The sequence below is a fragment of the Marmota monax genome, unplaced genomic scaffold (genome assembly GCF_021218885.2).
Source record: "Marmota monax isolate L192 unplaced genomic scaffold, Marmota_monax_Labrador192_F-V1.1 WCK01_AAM20220418_F8-fsc00038, whole genome shotgun sequence".
Taxonomy (NCBI): Eukaryota; Metazoa; Chordata; class Mammalia; order Rodentia; family Sciuridae; genus Marmota; species Marmota monax.
The window spans coordinates 953,375-966,742 of NW_026692498.1; the positions used below are offsets into that span (position 1 = coordinate 953,375).

A 13,368-nucleotide genomic window follows, 5' to 3' on the forward strand; every position below is an offset into this window, starting at 1 on the left:
ACCAGCCGTAATTCCTCAAAGTGTCAGGTTGCCCCGCTGGGCTGCAAGGGGCCTCCCCAGGGCCAGGAGGGAGCCCGCTTCCTCCTCGAGAGCTCACGAAATCACTCTCCAGGTTTCACACAGGTCTCATCAAACAGGACGCCGGGTCCTCCCCGCACACTGCTGACTTGGCAGTCAGAGTGCTGGTCTTGCTGGTGGTCTTGCTGGTGGGCCCATCCCTAGACCCTTGGGCATGTGCCGTGCATCAGTGACCGGGAGTCCTACGAGCCTGTTAGTAAACCTACCGTTATTTCACATGCCGCCATGTAACCAGGAAAGGGGTGGGTGCCAGAGTGGTTCAGCGTGTCTGAGGAGTGCCAGGTGCCGGCCCTGGGAGCAGCAGGCAGGAGCGTCCTGGCCTCTGGGCACTGTCCAGGACCAGGATAGCTCAGAGCACGCTGCACTGACCTTGTCCTCTGCACAGTGGGTCCGACAGCCAAGGATTCCGAGGCATAGAGAGGGTGAAGGACTGGTCCACGTAGGCACAAGGGCCATCGCCTCCTGCCCTGGAGGGCCACATGCCAGCCCCACGGAGCCCTGTGGGCCCCACAGTGGGGAGCGTGGGAAGCTGCCCACCCCTGGCCTCACAAGACAGAGCCCCTTGCCCTTTGTTCCTGGGCAGGAGAAGGAAGGCTGAGGCCTGGCTAGTCTGGGCATTTTACAGGGCATGGCCCCCAGGTCCTACTGGCCAGAACTGGGCTGACCCCATGTCCTGCAAATGAAGGTGACAAGCTGGGACAGTCGGGGGGACCCCAACTTGGGCCTGGAGTTGTTGAAACCAGAGGCCCATCCCACTCATCTGGGCCCGTGACAGTTGGGCCGGGCCAGGGTCGAGCCGGGCCAGGGCCGGGCCGGGCCACGGGCCTTGTTTTCCTGACCTGAGCAGAGTCTTGCTGTTCTGGTGGGGATGGAAGCAGAGTGGGAAGGGCAGCTTAGCCATGCGGCTCTGCTTGAGGGGACTGGGGCTAGTCATGTTCATCTCACACATCTGAGGGGTGCTGGGCTGACCACTCTGCCCATGAGGAGCACCTGGCATCCTGGGGGTCCTGGGGGTCCTGGGACAGATCTATTTTCATCCCCAAGGGAAGTAGGGCCACCGTATGGGGTCAGTGGCGCTTCCTTGTCCCCAGGCCCCCACTCCCCCACCTCTGTGGGGTGCAGGATACCCAGACTTGGCATTCCTTGCCCCAATATGGGGCCCGAAACCAACCGGATCTGGGCTGGCCTGGGGCTTAATCTCCACTGAGTCACCCGGGCACAGCCTGCCAGGACAGAGGGGCGGTTGGGTGCTGGCTTCCTGTGCCGGGGGCTGGAGGCAGGATTAGCAGCCTGACGGCAGCATGACCACGATGCTGTGGGACGTGCCCGGCCCCCACCCTGCCCAGGCCCCAACATTTTCCCTATCTCCATGGTAACTCCAGGGGCCACTCCGTCAGGGCCACAACCCCAGCCCTTCTCGCTGGGCTCTAGGAACACTCGCTTATCTGATCCTGGAGGGAGGGCCCTGGCTCAGCCAGGCCCGAGCCCAGCGCTGAGTGGCCTTGGGGCTCAGCGGGGGTGAGGGCTTGCAGGGCTGCTGCCTGGCCAGGTGCCCCACGGACTTCATGCCCTCCAGGGTGAGTGAGATTCCACTGGCCTGGCACAGCCCCTGCCCCAGTGACCTTCCTTTTGCAAGCCATGGGAGAAGGGCCCTGATATTTAGGGACTAGTCATTGGGCCACACTCTCCTAACGCTGGCCTAAAAACTGACTCTGGTCCCCCCAAGGCTGGGCAGGTTCTGCCCCAGGGCAGGGAGAAGCCCTCAAGGAGCAGTGGGTCACCCGCACGGTGGCAGGCAGAATGTGCCCGAGAGCGCTGGGGACAGAGGCCGTGTGGAGCCCCTCAGGATGGGCAGGACTCCTGGTGCCCAAACCTGTAGGCCTCAGGGACAGTCTGGGGACCCCCGAGGCCCTACTCCAGGTCTGGCAATGCTCATGATGTGATTGATGGCACCTTCTCAGCCAGAGCCATCAGGCCAAGTCGGCTCGGGCCCATCAGTAGCTCTCCAGCCTAGTGGGCATCAAGCTCTTCACAGCCAGAGGCCACCGGTGAAGGCAACTGGCCCTCTGCTGCCCAGGGCCTGCGAGGGGCTTGGAGCCTGAGGCATAGCTGGGTCTTGGGCAGGTAGGGCTGGGGGCTGCCCTGAGGAGGAAGCGAGGGTAAGGATGACCCCCAGCCGGGCCTGTGGCAGTCTCGGGGGGCACTGGCCAGTTGGGCAAATGCTGTGGTTTCTCGAGGCACCAGGAGCTCATGGGTCAGGCGGCCAGACACAGAAGGTGTCAGGGAAGGTCCCCATGGGGAGACAGGTGGGGAGAACTCCCCGCAGCAGGACTGGGGGACCCCTGGGAAGCCAGGCCCCACCCACAGACACACCCCTGTCTGCCTGCTGCCGGCTACTGACCAGCCAGCGCCCACTGTTTACCTGGGTGAGGGGGACCAGAGGCTTGCCCCGCCCACCCATGGGAAGCGGCTGGGGCTGGAGCCAGCCCCGGGGCTATAAAAGCCTGCTGCTGACCAGAGTCACTCCTCAGAGGCCACCTGTGGGGACATTTCCCCACTCTCCACACCATGGCTGTTGGCCGGAGGAAGCTGGCCCCACTCTGGGCCCTGGCCTGGGCCCTGGCCTGCACCCAGCACACAGGTAGGCTGGAACCTCCAGCTTCCCCAGGTGGCTCCCCAAAGCCCCGGGGAGGCCCCGGCCCCAGGTGGGCAATGGCAGCTGAGTCCTTGCCCGGGTCCTGGGCTAGCTAGGTGTGTCCATGAGGGGTTCCAGCCATGCGCCCCTGCCTGTGGCCTTGACCACCCTCCAGCAGCGCCTGGCTTGGTGGGTCAGGTGGGCTCTGGGCTGCCAAGCTTCTGAGGGGAGAAGCAGGAGCCCATTTTCAGAGTCCGCTCAGGCCTGGTCAGGGCCGGCTCTCTGCCCTTTGGACACCGGCTCCTGCCTGTCTGGGCTCCTGGGGGTGGCCTGGGGTATGTCTTGGGGTAGGTGTGATGTCCAAAGGGGAACCGTCTCACCCACCCCTCCAGCCCTGAGAGTCATGGGGCTCAGGGTCCTGAGACTTCTGTGGTGTCCCGGCCTCTGCTGACGGTGCCCCGGGTGATGTCCAGGGGTGGGAGAGACAGGGCTCCTGGAAGGGCAGGTGCCTTCCCTGCCCACCTTCCCCTCCACCGGGCAGCCCCAGAGTCAAAGGCTCGGCTCCGGCCTCCTGCCTCTCTCCGAGAACGTGCCGGGCTCCCTGCCCCTCCTGGCCACCCCCTTCCCTTCAGTGTGGCTCTCCCTGGGCTCAGAAGTCTCCCAGGACCCTTGGAGGAGTGCTGGGCCCGCAGGGAAGGACAGGGGTGAATGGGGCTCCCAGGGGAGCTGCCCGTCACAGCCAGCACCACCCGAGCCCCCAGCCCCACTGACCCTCCCGGTGGCCTCCTCCAGCACATTTCCAGGGCTAGGACTGCTCCCTGATGCTGGGGGCCTGACCTCACTGGCCCCTCCCAGGCCAGGCCTCCCGCAGCCCACTGTGGGGGTGTGGAGCACAGCTGGACGTCCTGGCTGGTGGAGGAGGGGGCGGCCTCCGGGGGATGGCACGTGTGGGTCCCACTCTTTCTCTGTCCCCGAGGGCCCCCAGCCTAGCCCGAGGACCCCAGGGGCAGTGTAGGATCTGGGAGGTGGGCTCAGTGGAGTGAGTCCACGCTCTGCCCAAGCCCCTCCTGTGTGCGGCTCTGGGTGGGCCAGGCCCCTCCCCCCACCCTGGCTCGGGGGGCGTCAGGCCAGTGTCTGGGATAATCCGCACATTTGTGCAGCCATGGAGGACCCAGTCTCCCTGCAGGCCCTGCTCCAGCTGCCCTGGCCATCCTGGCCCATCCAGCCACTGGAAGCACCGGCTCACCCTGGCCCTCCGACCCCTGGCCTCCTGTGACAAGCGGTCACTGAGTCATACCTCTAGTCCTGATTCCCAGTGGAGTCCCTTCCCAGGATGAGCACTGCTGGCTCTGTTCCCACACCCCACACAGTGACTGAAGGGACACGAGTGAAGGAGTGGTCCCTGGAGATGCAGGGCCGGGGTGAGGTGGCCCGGGCCAAGGGCTCAACGGGGCCAGCAGAGGGAACGCCCCCAGGGGTCTCTCTCTAGCCGCCAGCCCGACTCAGACAAAGCCCACATGGACGGAGATGTCCAGCCCCCAACAGGGCAGAGGGAACATTCTGCGCTGGCCACCCCGCACCTCCCTCCGTCTGCAGGCCTGGTGGCACATCCCGAGGCAGCTGTCTGCACGTCTCCTCAGGTTTGCCCCCTCTTCCGCAGGCCAGGCCCAGCAGGGCTCTCTGCAACCCGGCCGTGAGCACAGCGCCGACCTCTCTCCCCTTCCAGGGCACAGTGGTGAGTCTTGGCCTCTGTTCCCTACCCTCTGCCTGCAGAGCCCCTGACCCCACCTGGGTGGGCACAGGGTCCCCAGGGGCCACTTGTCTTGGGCTGGCTCTACAGCAGACAACAGCTGTGGTGTCAGAACTTGGGGCCGGAAGACATGCTGGTGTACATGGCCTGGCCAGTCCCTGCCTGGCCTCTCTGGCCCAGCCCGTACCGGTCAGGGGTGGGTCCCTGAAGCTCAGGCTCTGAGGGACCTCAGAGGCTGCTGGCTCCATCGCCACAGGGCCAGCCGGGTGCCGGGGCTGGGGGCCGGGTCCCTCCGTCTCTCCCTGTTTGACTCTGCTGCAGCGACCCGCACACCTTTCAGGCTCTGGTGCTGGCTCTGGAGGGTGGCCAGAGGTTTCAAAGCGGGGGTTTGGGGTGTTTCAGGTTAAAGCCCCGTCTGTTGGCCTTTCCCACACCAGTCCAAACCAGGAGCAGCAGTGCCTAATCTCCTAATCTCCTTGACCCAGGCCTTTTTGCATCCCAGGAGCAAGAGACCCCACATACAAGCAGCAGGTTCCGGGCCCTGGGGCCGTGAGGGCCAGCATCCCGGGGCTCTGCAGCGGAGAGGGATGGGAAGGCCCGGGAACGCTGGGTGTGGGCCGGGTGCAGCGCTCGGTGGAGGTCTCAACAGCAGCCGCCAGACTGGGCTTACAGGCCCAGAGCTTGGATCCGCTGGCCCTGGCCCATCTCCTCAGGGCAGTGGCGTCCCTGGCTCCTGGAGGCTGTATGCACATCCCATGAGCTGCTGTCTCCACAGGGGACCCCCTCCTCAGGATGACTGACACCCCGCCTCTGAGGACCATCCCTGTGGTCCAAGGTGAGCGAAACCCGAGGCCGGGAAAGAGGTGTGGGTTAGCTGGGCTCCCCTCCCTCACACCTGCAGGGGCTTGTTGGAAAGGGAACCCCCAATTCCGGGTGTGAGGAAGCATTGGAAAATTGTCCCAAACTGCCATGGCCGGTTCCCAGAGTTCCCTGGGTGCAGAGGGGACCCCAGATGCCTTACCCTGGGCAGCAGCACGAGGGGGGACTCCAGGGGCAGGTGGAGGGTCATCCCTGGTGGGTGCAGTGGGCGCAGGGCAAGCTCCTCCAAAGGCCACGCTGTTGTCCCGCAGCCCTGAACCGGGCCCACAACGGGCGGGTGTGCAGCACCTGGGGCGACTTCCACTACAAGACCTTCGACGGCGACATCTTCCGCTTCCCCGGCCTGTGCAACTACGTGTTCTCTGCCCACTGTGGAGCCGCCTACGAGGACTTCAACGTGCAGCTGCGCCGCAGCCGGGCGGCCAACACCACCACACTGAGCAGGGTCATCATGAAGCTCGATGGCCTGGTCATCGAGCTGAATGAGAGCTCCGTCCTGGTCAATGGCCACCCGTGAGTCTGAGCCCCGGGTGGCACCCTGTGGGGTGGTGGTGGGGGTGAGCAGGGCGTCACCTTTGAGGGAAGAGGCAGCGGTGCTGGCCAGGCTCTCTGGGCCCTGCACACAGCCACCTGCCCTCCGGGGCCCTTCCCGGTTCCTCCAGAACACCAGGGCCTCCAGGCGCTATTTCCTGTCACTCACAAGGCTGGGGACCCTCCTGGCGGTGACCCCCTCCTCGCCCTGCCCCTGGGCGCCTCAGCCCCACCCTCTCTCCACAGGGTCCAGCTGCCCTTCAGCCAGTCTGGGGTCCTGATGGAGCGCAGCAACGGCAACCTGAAAGTCACGGCTCGGCTGGGCCTCGTCTTCATGTGGGACCAGGACGATGACAGCCTCCTGGTGAGGCTGCGGGGTGGGGAGGACAGGCCTCCTGGGAGGACAGGGTGGTCCTCTGGGTGAGGCTGGTCAGGCGGGATGGATGGGCTTCCCAGCGGGGGTGCACACCTCCTGTCCTCCAAGGGCCTGGCCTGCCCTGGTCAGCTGTCCAGAGGGTGGAGACTGCCCTGGGCCAAGGGGGCAAGAGGATGAGACCCTGCCCCACAGGAGGTGAGGGGCAGGACCAGCAGAGCCCTGGGGTCTGCTCCCACAGAGGAGCCCTGCTCAGGGCCGAGCTTCCTGCAGTTCCTGGGTGGGCCTCATGCTTGTGTCTCCCTGGGACACGTTCCCTCTGGGGATTGGTCCCTCCTGTCCTGGGACTGGCTCTGATGTCTCCTCCCATTCCAGCTAGAGTTGGACAGCAAGTTCGCCAACCAGACCTGTGGGCTCTGTGGGGACTTCAACGGCATCCCTGTGTTCAGCGAGTTCTTTTCCCACGGTGAGGCTCCTCGAGGCCACCTGTCCCCTCCTCAGCTCCCTGGAAGGCCCAGTCTCCCAGAGTCCCACAGCCCCTGCCAACATACTCTCACACCGCACACATGTGCCTGACCTGTGCACAGGCGTGTGCACATGCAGACCTGCTCACGGGCACGGTTCTAGCACACACCCTACACACATGTGCGCAGACACACGTGCCCACTCAGTCCTGGCGTCTGCCTGCCTCAGGGGTGCGTGTGGGAAGCTGAGAGCCAGTCAGGACCCTGTCCTCCGTGCTGCTGCCCTGGACAGGGGCCCAGGACCCGCAGCCTCCCTGGAAATTTGCACCTGCTTCCTCAATGCTCGCGTCGTTGCCACGAGAAGTGGCGTTCCAACTGTGGCTGCACAGCCAGCCTCCCTGACCGTCCCCCAGCTGCCAGGCCCACCCCCAGAAGGGTGTCCAGTCAGGGGCATGGAGCCTGCCCAAGCCTCCAGCTGCCCCTGGCCAGCGAGGCCCTGCACAGGGCTGGCCAGGGAAGCGCAGGCTCACTTTCAGCCCCTGGCGCATCCCAGCCCAGCGGCAGGAACAGTCTCCAGGCTCCTGCTGCTTCCTTGAGTCATTTCAAGACCCCCCGAGCGTCCCAGGGTGGGCAGGAGGGGGAAGCCCACCTGGGGGCTCTGGCCCCTGGGACTTCATTGCCTGGGTGCTGGGCTGCAGGGTCTGGGGCCTGCAGGAAGAGCCAGCTCCCTGTTTCCTACAGATGTCAGGCTGACCCCCATCGAGTTTGGGAACCTGCAGAAGATGGACGGGCCCACGGAACAGTGCCGGGACCCCGACCCCGCACCCCAGAACTGCTCCACCGGCTCCGTAAGCCTCAGAGTGCAGGGCAGAAGTGGGGGGAGGGGCTGTGGGTGGTCCTGCGATCTCGCAGGGCGTCCCTGAGCCTGGACTCCTGCCTGGCCCCAGGGCATCTGCGAGGAGCTTCTGCGAGGCCAGCTGTTCTCGGGCTGTGCGGCCCTGGTGGACGTCAGCAGCTACGTGGAGGCCTGTCGGCAGGACCTGTGTCTCTGTGAGCAGGCCGACCTGCCCAGCTGCATCTGCCACACGCTGGCCGAGTACTCACGGCAGTGCGCCCACGCAGGGGGCCTGCCCCAGGACTGGAGGGGCCCCGACCTCTGCTGTGAGTGCCCAGCCCTGCCCTACCCCCAGTGCCCATTCCCTCCACGCTGTCCTGAGGGAAAGGAGCTGGGTGTGAACACCTGTCCGGTGGCCCTGCAGACCAGACGTGCCCCCTGAACATGCAGCACCAGGAGTGTGGCTCCCCCTGCACCGACACCTGCTCCAACCCCCAGCGCTCCCAGCTCTGCGAGGACCACTGTGTGGCCGGCTGCTTCTGCCCTGAGGGTCAGTTGGGGGCCCACCCCTGCCAACCCAGGCACAGGACCCCCCAAACACAGATGCCTTCTGGGTGCTAGATGGCTATGGCTGGAACATAGAAAAAAGACCCCTCAGACCCTGCTGGGGGTGCCCCTGGGCCTCAGGTTGGCTGGGCCCTGGGGGCACCTGTGTCACAGCTGACCTGCTTCCTGCAGGGACGGTGTTTGATGACATCGGCCAGACTGGCTGTGTCCCCATGTCTCAGTGTTCCTGCCTGTACAATGGGACCTCCTATGCCCCAGGGGCCAACTACTCTACAGACTGCACCCAGTGGTAGGTCCCTCCCTGTCCCCAGCCTGCCGAGGGCCAGTTCCTCTGGGAGCTCAGGGCTAGGCCTAGGTTGCAGGTCTGCTGTGGCCTCGCAGCCTGCCGGAAGCCCCGTCTGGAGGGGTGCGGCAGGCCTGGTGCCCTGGGCAGCACACACTGTGCTCCCTCTCCTCTGCTCCTAGCACCTGCTCCGGAGGCCGCTGGAGCTGCCAGGAGGTGCCGTGCCAGGGCACCTGCTCTGTGCTGGGCGGCTCCCACCTGTCCACGTTTGACGAGAAGCAGTACACAGTGCATGGGGACTGCAGCTACGTGCTGACCAAGGTACAGCCCTGGGCACCTGGGACGGCCAGCCTCCCTGGCCCTCCCCCCCCAGCCCGGGCTTCACCAGGGGAGACCATGAGGGAGTGCCTGGGTCACTTGGATGCTGGTTGGAGTGTAGTGGCCCCTGTCCAGTGCCCTGACCCCTCTGACCTTGCATTTGGGTTTTCAGTGGCTTTATTTTTAGAGCAGTTTGGGGGTCATTTGTTGGTCGGGCAGAAAGTGCATTGAACCCCAGCTGCCCACCTCCCCGCCCAGCTCGCCCTCTTATCATCTTGGGTCAACGTGGTGTTGGCCACCACTGAAGAGCAAAACCCACGTGCCCTGGTCCCTGTGTCGTGGCCTCCGGCAGGCTCTCTGGCGAGGTGCATCTGTGGGGTGGACGAGGCCTGGCGTCCTGCATCCACCATGGCAGTGTGGTGGGCAGCCGCTGCCCCGGATGTCTGCTCCCTGTCCCTCTGCCGGCCCCTGGGACCCCTGGTCTGCCTCCCGCAGGGCCTCCCCAGCCCCCCCAGCCCCCCAGGGCCTTCCCCAGGACCTGTTTGGAGGCAGTGCTTTCCCTCAGACGGTGAACAGTTTCCTCCCTGGGTGCCTGGCTGTGCCCTCGGGGCCTTCTAGCAAGGGGCAGTGTGGGCTGGAGGACAGGGGCGAGGCCGAAGAGGTGAGCGCCACGTTGCTCCCCACAGCCCTGCAACGACGATGCCTTCACGGTGCTGGCCGAGCTGCGCAGGTGCGGTCTGACCGAGAGCGAGACCTGCCTGAAGGGCGTGGAGCTGCGCCTGGGCGGGGGCCCTACGGTGAGTGTCGCCCACGGGCAGGACGGGGCGCGACCCCCACTGCCAGGCTTCTCCGCCAAGCCCTGGATCTGGCCACAGCAAGTGGGCCCTCTGCCCCGGCCAGCCGTGTCCCTGCTCGTAGGTCCTCTGAGGGACCGTCCCTAAGTGGAGCAGCTCAGTGCCAGCCCCACCCGGCCCCAGGAAGGAGGGACACACCCCTGGCCAGCAAGGTCTCTGCTGGACTGACACTGTCTGGTTTTTACGTGGCTAAAAGCACGTGTGACCCTCGGAAAGGTCAGACTCAGAGCGAGTCAGGGGCAGAGCTCAGGGTCGCCGCCCTGTGGGCTCTAGGCACACTCTGCAGCCTCTGCAGGGACCAGGGGGCGGTGGTGGAGTCTGCCCAGGCCCCCGCTGACTCGCTGGCTGTCCGCAGGCTGTGGTGGTGAAGGCCAGCGGGGAGGTGTTTGTGAACCAGATCTACACGCAGCTGCCGGTGTCCACAGGTGAGGGCACTGGCCCACTCCCGCCCTGGGGCTGCCTGTGGGTCCTGCCCGGCACCTCCCAGTGAAACCCCTGTGCTGTGTCCGCAGCCAACGTCACCCTCTTCAGACCCTCGACCTTCTTCATCATCGCGCAGACCAACCTGGGCGTGCAGCTGGCCATCCAGCTGGTGCCCACCATGCAGGTGTTTGTGCGGCTGGCCCCTGAGCTCCGGGGGCTGACCTGTGGTAAGAGGTGGCACCCCGGGGTCCTCGCGCCCACCCCGTCCCTGAGCCTGCACAGGGCCTCGACATGACTTTCCTCCCCAGGTCTCTGCGGGAATTTCAACAGCATCCAGGCCGATGACTTCCGGACCAACAGCGGGGTGGTGGAGGGCACGGGTGCCGCCTTCGCCAACACCTGGAAGACCCAGGCTGCCTGCCCCAATGTGAAGAGCAGCTTTGAGGACCCCTGCTCACTCAGCGTGGAGAACGGTACGTGGCCATCGCTGGCTCCCTGAGGACCACTCAGGGGCTGGTGCACCTGTTTGGGTGTCTCCTGACTCTGTCCTGGGGTACAGCTGTCCCCGCCTCAGGCTAGTGGTGAGCTGGCCATCCTGTGTACTGCCACCCGAGAGGTGACTCTGGGAAGAAGGAAACGGGGGCAGAGCGGAGCCCAGTGTGTCTGCCGGCCGGTCGTCAGGTCCGGAGGAGCCTCGGGCCGACCAGGCTGCTCACCTGCTGTGGCTGCAGCCTGCAGCTCTGGGGCCGGCTGCAGGGTGGAGGGGAGTACGTCCGTCTTCCTGTGCTGCTGACCGTCCAGCCCCTGCCCCGGGCAGGCATTCAGCCAGCAGGTCCCGGCTCACTTGCTCTCCCTGTGTGGCCCACCCCTACCCAGAGAAGGGGTGGAGAGGTCTTGTCACGTCCGTCCCTGGTAGTGGCTACCCACGTCCCTAGAAGGTGGTGGCACTGGGAGGCTGGGCTGGGGACCCAGGAAAGGAGAGAAGCAGTAGCCATGGCGCCTCCAGGCCTCACGGGCCCTTCTGTGTCCGAGTGCCTGCTCTATCTGCTGCGGGCAGGAGCAGCCCCGGGTGGGTTGCCCAGGAGTGACCATGGACAGCCTGCCTTTCGCCCACAGAGAAGTACGCCCAGCACTGGTGCTCACAGCTGACCAGCCCTGACGGCCCCTTCGCCCAGTGCCACGCCACCGTGAGCCCCAGCACCTACTATTCGGTAATGCCCACCCACCACTCCTGCAGTCAAGGTCCTGCTGCTGGGCTATGGGGACGCCCCCAGGGAGTCAGGGGACACTGAGAAGGGGCGCTGGGCACTGAGCCTTCTCGGGAGCGTAACAGCCCAGCAGGCCCCAGGGTGGGTTCCAGGACCAAGCCGGTCCCTGGGCTCCCCCTGACTCATGCACTGGGCCTGCCTGGGACTCCAGCCCTGTACTGGACGCAGGAGCTGACCCAAGCAGGGAATCAGTCGTGGCAGGGGCTGGACCCCTGGGCCACAGAGATAAAGGGCCAAGGTCTTGCTGGAGCCCCAGCCCCATGGGGTGGCCAGCCCTGCATGGGGCTCTGCTCAGCTGCACGTGGGGTGTGAGGGAGGACCCAGGGAAGCGTCCCAGGAGGCCAAGATGGGGGCCCAGGCAGGGGCTGGCAGGGTGGGGGACATTGGCCACATGTGTGCTGAGTCCCTGACCCTGATGGCTCTGGCCCCCAGAACTGCATGTTCGACACGTGCAACTGCGAGAAGAGCGAGGACTGCATGTGCGCGGCCCTGTCCTCCTACGTGCAGGCCTGTGCCGCCAAGGGCGTGCTGCTGCGTGGATGGAGGGCCGGCGTCTGCAGTGAGTGCCGGGCAAGCGGGCCCCCCCCTCGCCAGGCCTCAGAGCGCCCCCCCCCAAGGCCCGTCCTCTGCCCAAGGCCATCACAGTCTGGGGCTCTGTCCAGGAGGCCTGGGTCCCTGACTACCCACTGCTGCCCACCTGGCTGTGCCCATCAGCATCCTGAGTGTCCCCTCTTCCTGGCTTCCTGCAGCAAAGCCCACAACCACCTGCCCCAAGTCGATGACCTACCACTACCACATCAGCACCTGCCAGCCCACCTGCCGTGCCCTGAGCGAGGAGGACGTCACCTGCCATGTCAGCTTTGTCCCTGTGGATGGCTGCGCCTGCCCAGAGGGCATGTTCCTGGACGCCTCGGACAAGTGTGTGCCGGCTGCCAGCTGCCCCTGCTACCACAGGGGCTCCATGGTCCCCAACGGCGAGTCTCTGCACGACAGCGGGGCCGTCTGGTGAGATGTGCCGCAGGGGTGTGGGACAGGGGCTCACTGGCCAGAACACACCTGCTGACCATCCCCTCCTCACAGCACCTGCACACAGGGGACGCTGACCTGCATCGGGGGCCCAGCGCCCACCCAAGGTGAGCTCGGAGAGGGGCATGGCTGTCCCCAGGCCCGTCCTCTGCAGGGGAAGCCCTGAATGGCTTCTTTGTCCCCCTCCAAGCTAGGGGGCAGCGGCAGCTGACTGGCCTCTGTGTCTAGCACCGTCTGAGCCCTGGGCTCTGCCCCAGGTCAGCGGAGTGACACACACCAGTGTGGCACTCCACACTCCCACCCCCTGCACAGGCAGGCTCCTCCGCCCCTGGGGGCCATGTGCACGGAGCCTGGCTGGAGGGACTTAGGGTCCCCTGCACCCCCCTTTTCCCCAGTGTGTGACGCACCCATGGTCTACGTCGACTGCCACAATGCCACACATGGGGCCACCGGAGCTGGCTGCCAGAAGAGCTGTCATACCCTGGACCTGGCCTGTGTGAGTGACTGGTGGCCCCAACAGTCTCCCTGATGGTAGCCAGGGTCCCCCACGGCCCCTCCTGCCAGGGTCCCTCAGAGATGCTCCTGGGGGAGGGGGTGGCCAAGCCGGGCCAACCGCTGGACCGGGTCCCTGGAGGACCCCTGCCTGCTGACTGGGCTCGCCTACCCTTGGCCCCGTGGAGGACGATGCAGGTCCAGGCAGCTGTCCCCACCACTCACTGTGTCCATGTGCCCTACAGTACAGCCCCCAGTGTGAGCCGGGCTGCGTGTGCCCCCCAGGGCTGGTGGCCGACGGGAGCGGGGGCTGCATTGCCGCTGAGGACTGCCCCTGCATGCACAACGGGGCCAGCTACAGGCCGGGGGAGACCATCTGGGCAGGCTGCAACACCTGGTATGTGGCTCAGCGCCCCAGGGGACGGTCCTTGTCAGAAGCCGAGGAAGCCCTGGCAAGGCCCCGGGCTGACACACATGGCCCAGGTTCTCAGGGGGACTCTGGGTGGCCCAGGCCACGAGACCCTCTGGGCATCTGTTGGTCTGCTGGGTCCTTCCTCTTGGGGAGGGCTGGCTGCCAGGAAGCACCGAGGGT

At 65.9% G+C, this 13,368-nt stretch overlaps 1 protein-coding gene across 1 annotated transcript in view; it reads left to right on the forward strand.

The window, feature by feature from the left end:
• Positions 1–2,626: 2,626 nt before the first annotated feature.
• Muc5ac (mucin 5AC, oligomeric mucus/gel-forming) overlaps positions 2,627–13,368 on the forward strand; it is a 29,647-nt gene continuing 18,905 nt past the window's right edge. Inside the window, 21 exon segments of the mRNA XM_058579342.1 lie at positions 2,627–2,719; positions 4,374–4,448; positions 5,239–5,298; positions 5,594–5,855; positions 6,120–6,237; positions 6,622–6,712; positions 7,452–7,558; positions 7,658–7,871; positions 7,970–8,095; positions 8,284–8,398; positions 8,578–8,716; positions 9,400–9,510; positions 9,923–9,992; positions 10,080–10,217; positions 10,299–10,463; positions 11,107–11,201; positions 11,691–11,817; positions 12,008–12,263; positions 12,339–12,391; positions 12,680–12,780; positions 13,022–13,173. Of these exon segments, the coding sequence (XP_058435325.1) occupies positions 2,647–2,719; positions 4,374–4,448; positions 5,239–5,298; positions 5,594–5,855; positions 6,120–6,237; positions 6,622–6,712; positions 7,452–7,558; positions 7,658–7,871; positions 7,970–8,095; positions 8,284–8,398; positions 8,578–8,716; positions 9,400–9,510; positions 9,923–9,992; positions 10,080–10,217; positions 10,299–10,463; positions 11,107–11,201; positions 11,691–11,817; positions 12,008–12,263; positions 12,339–12,391; positions 12,680–12,780; positions 13,022–13,173 (2,648 nt within the window). The 5' untranslated portion in view covers positions 2,627–2,646.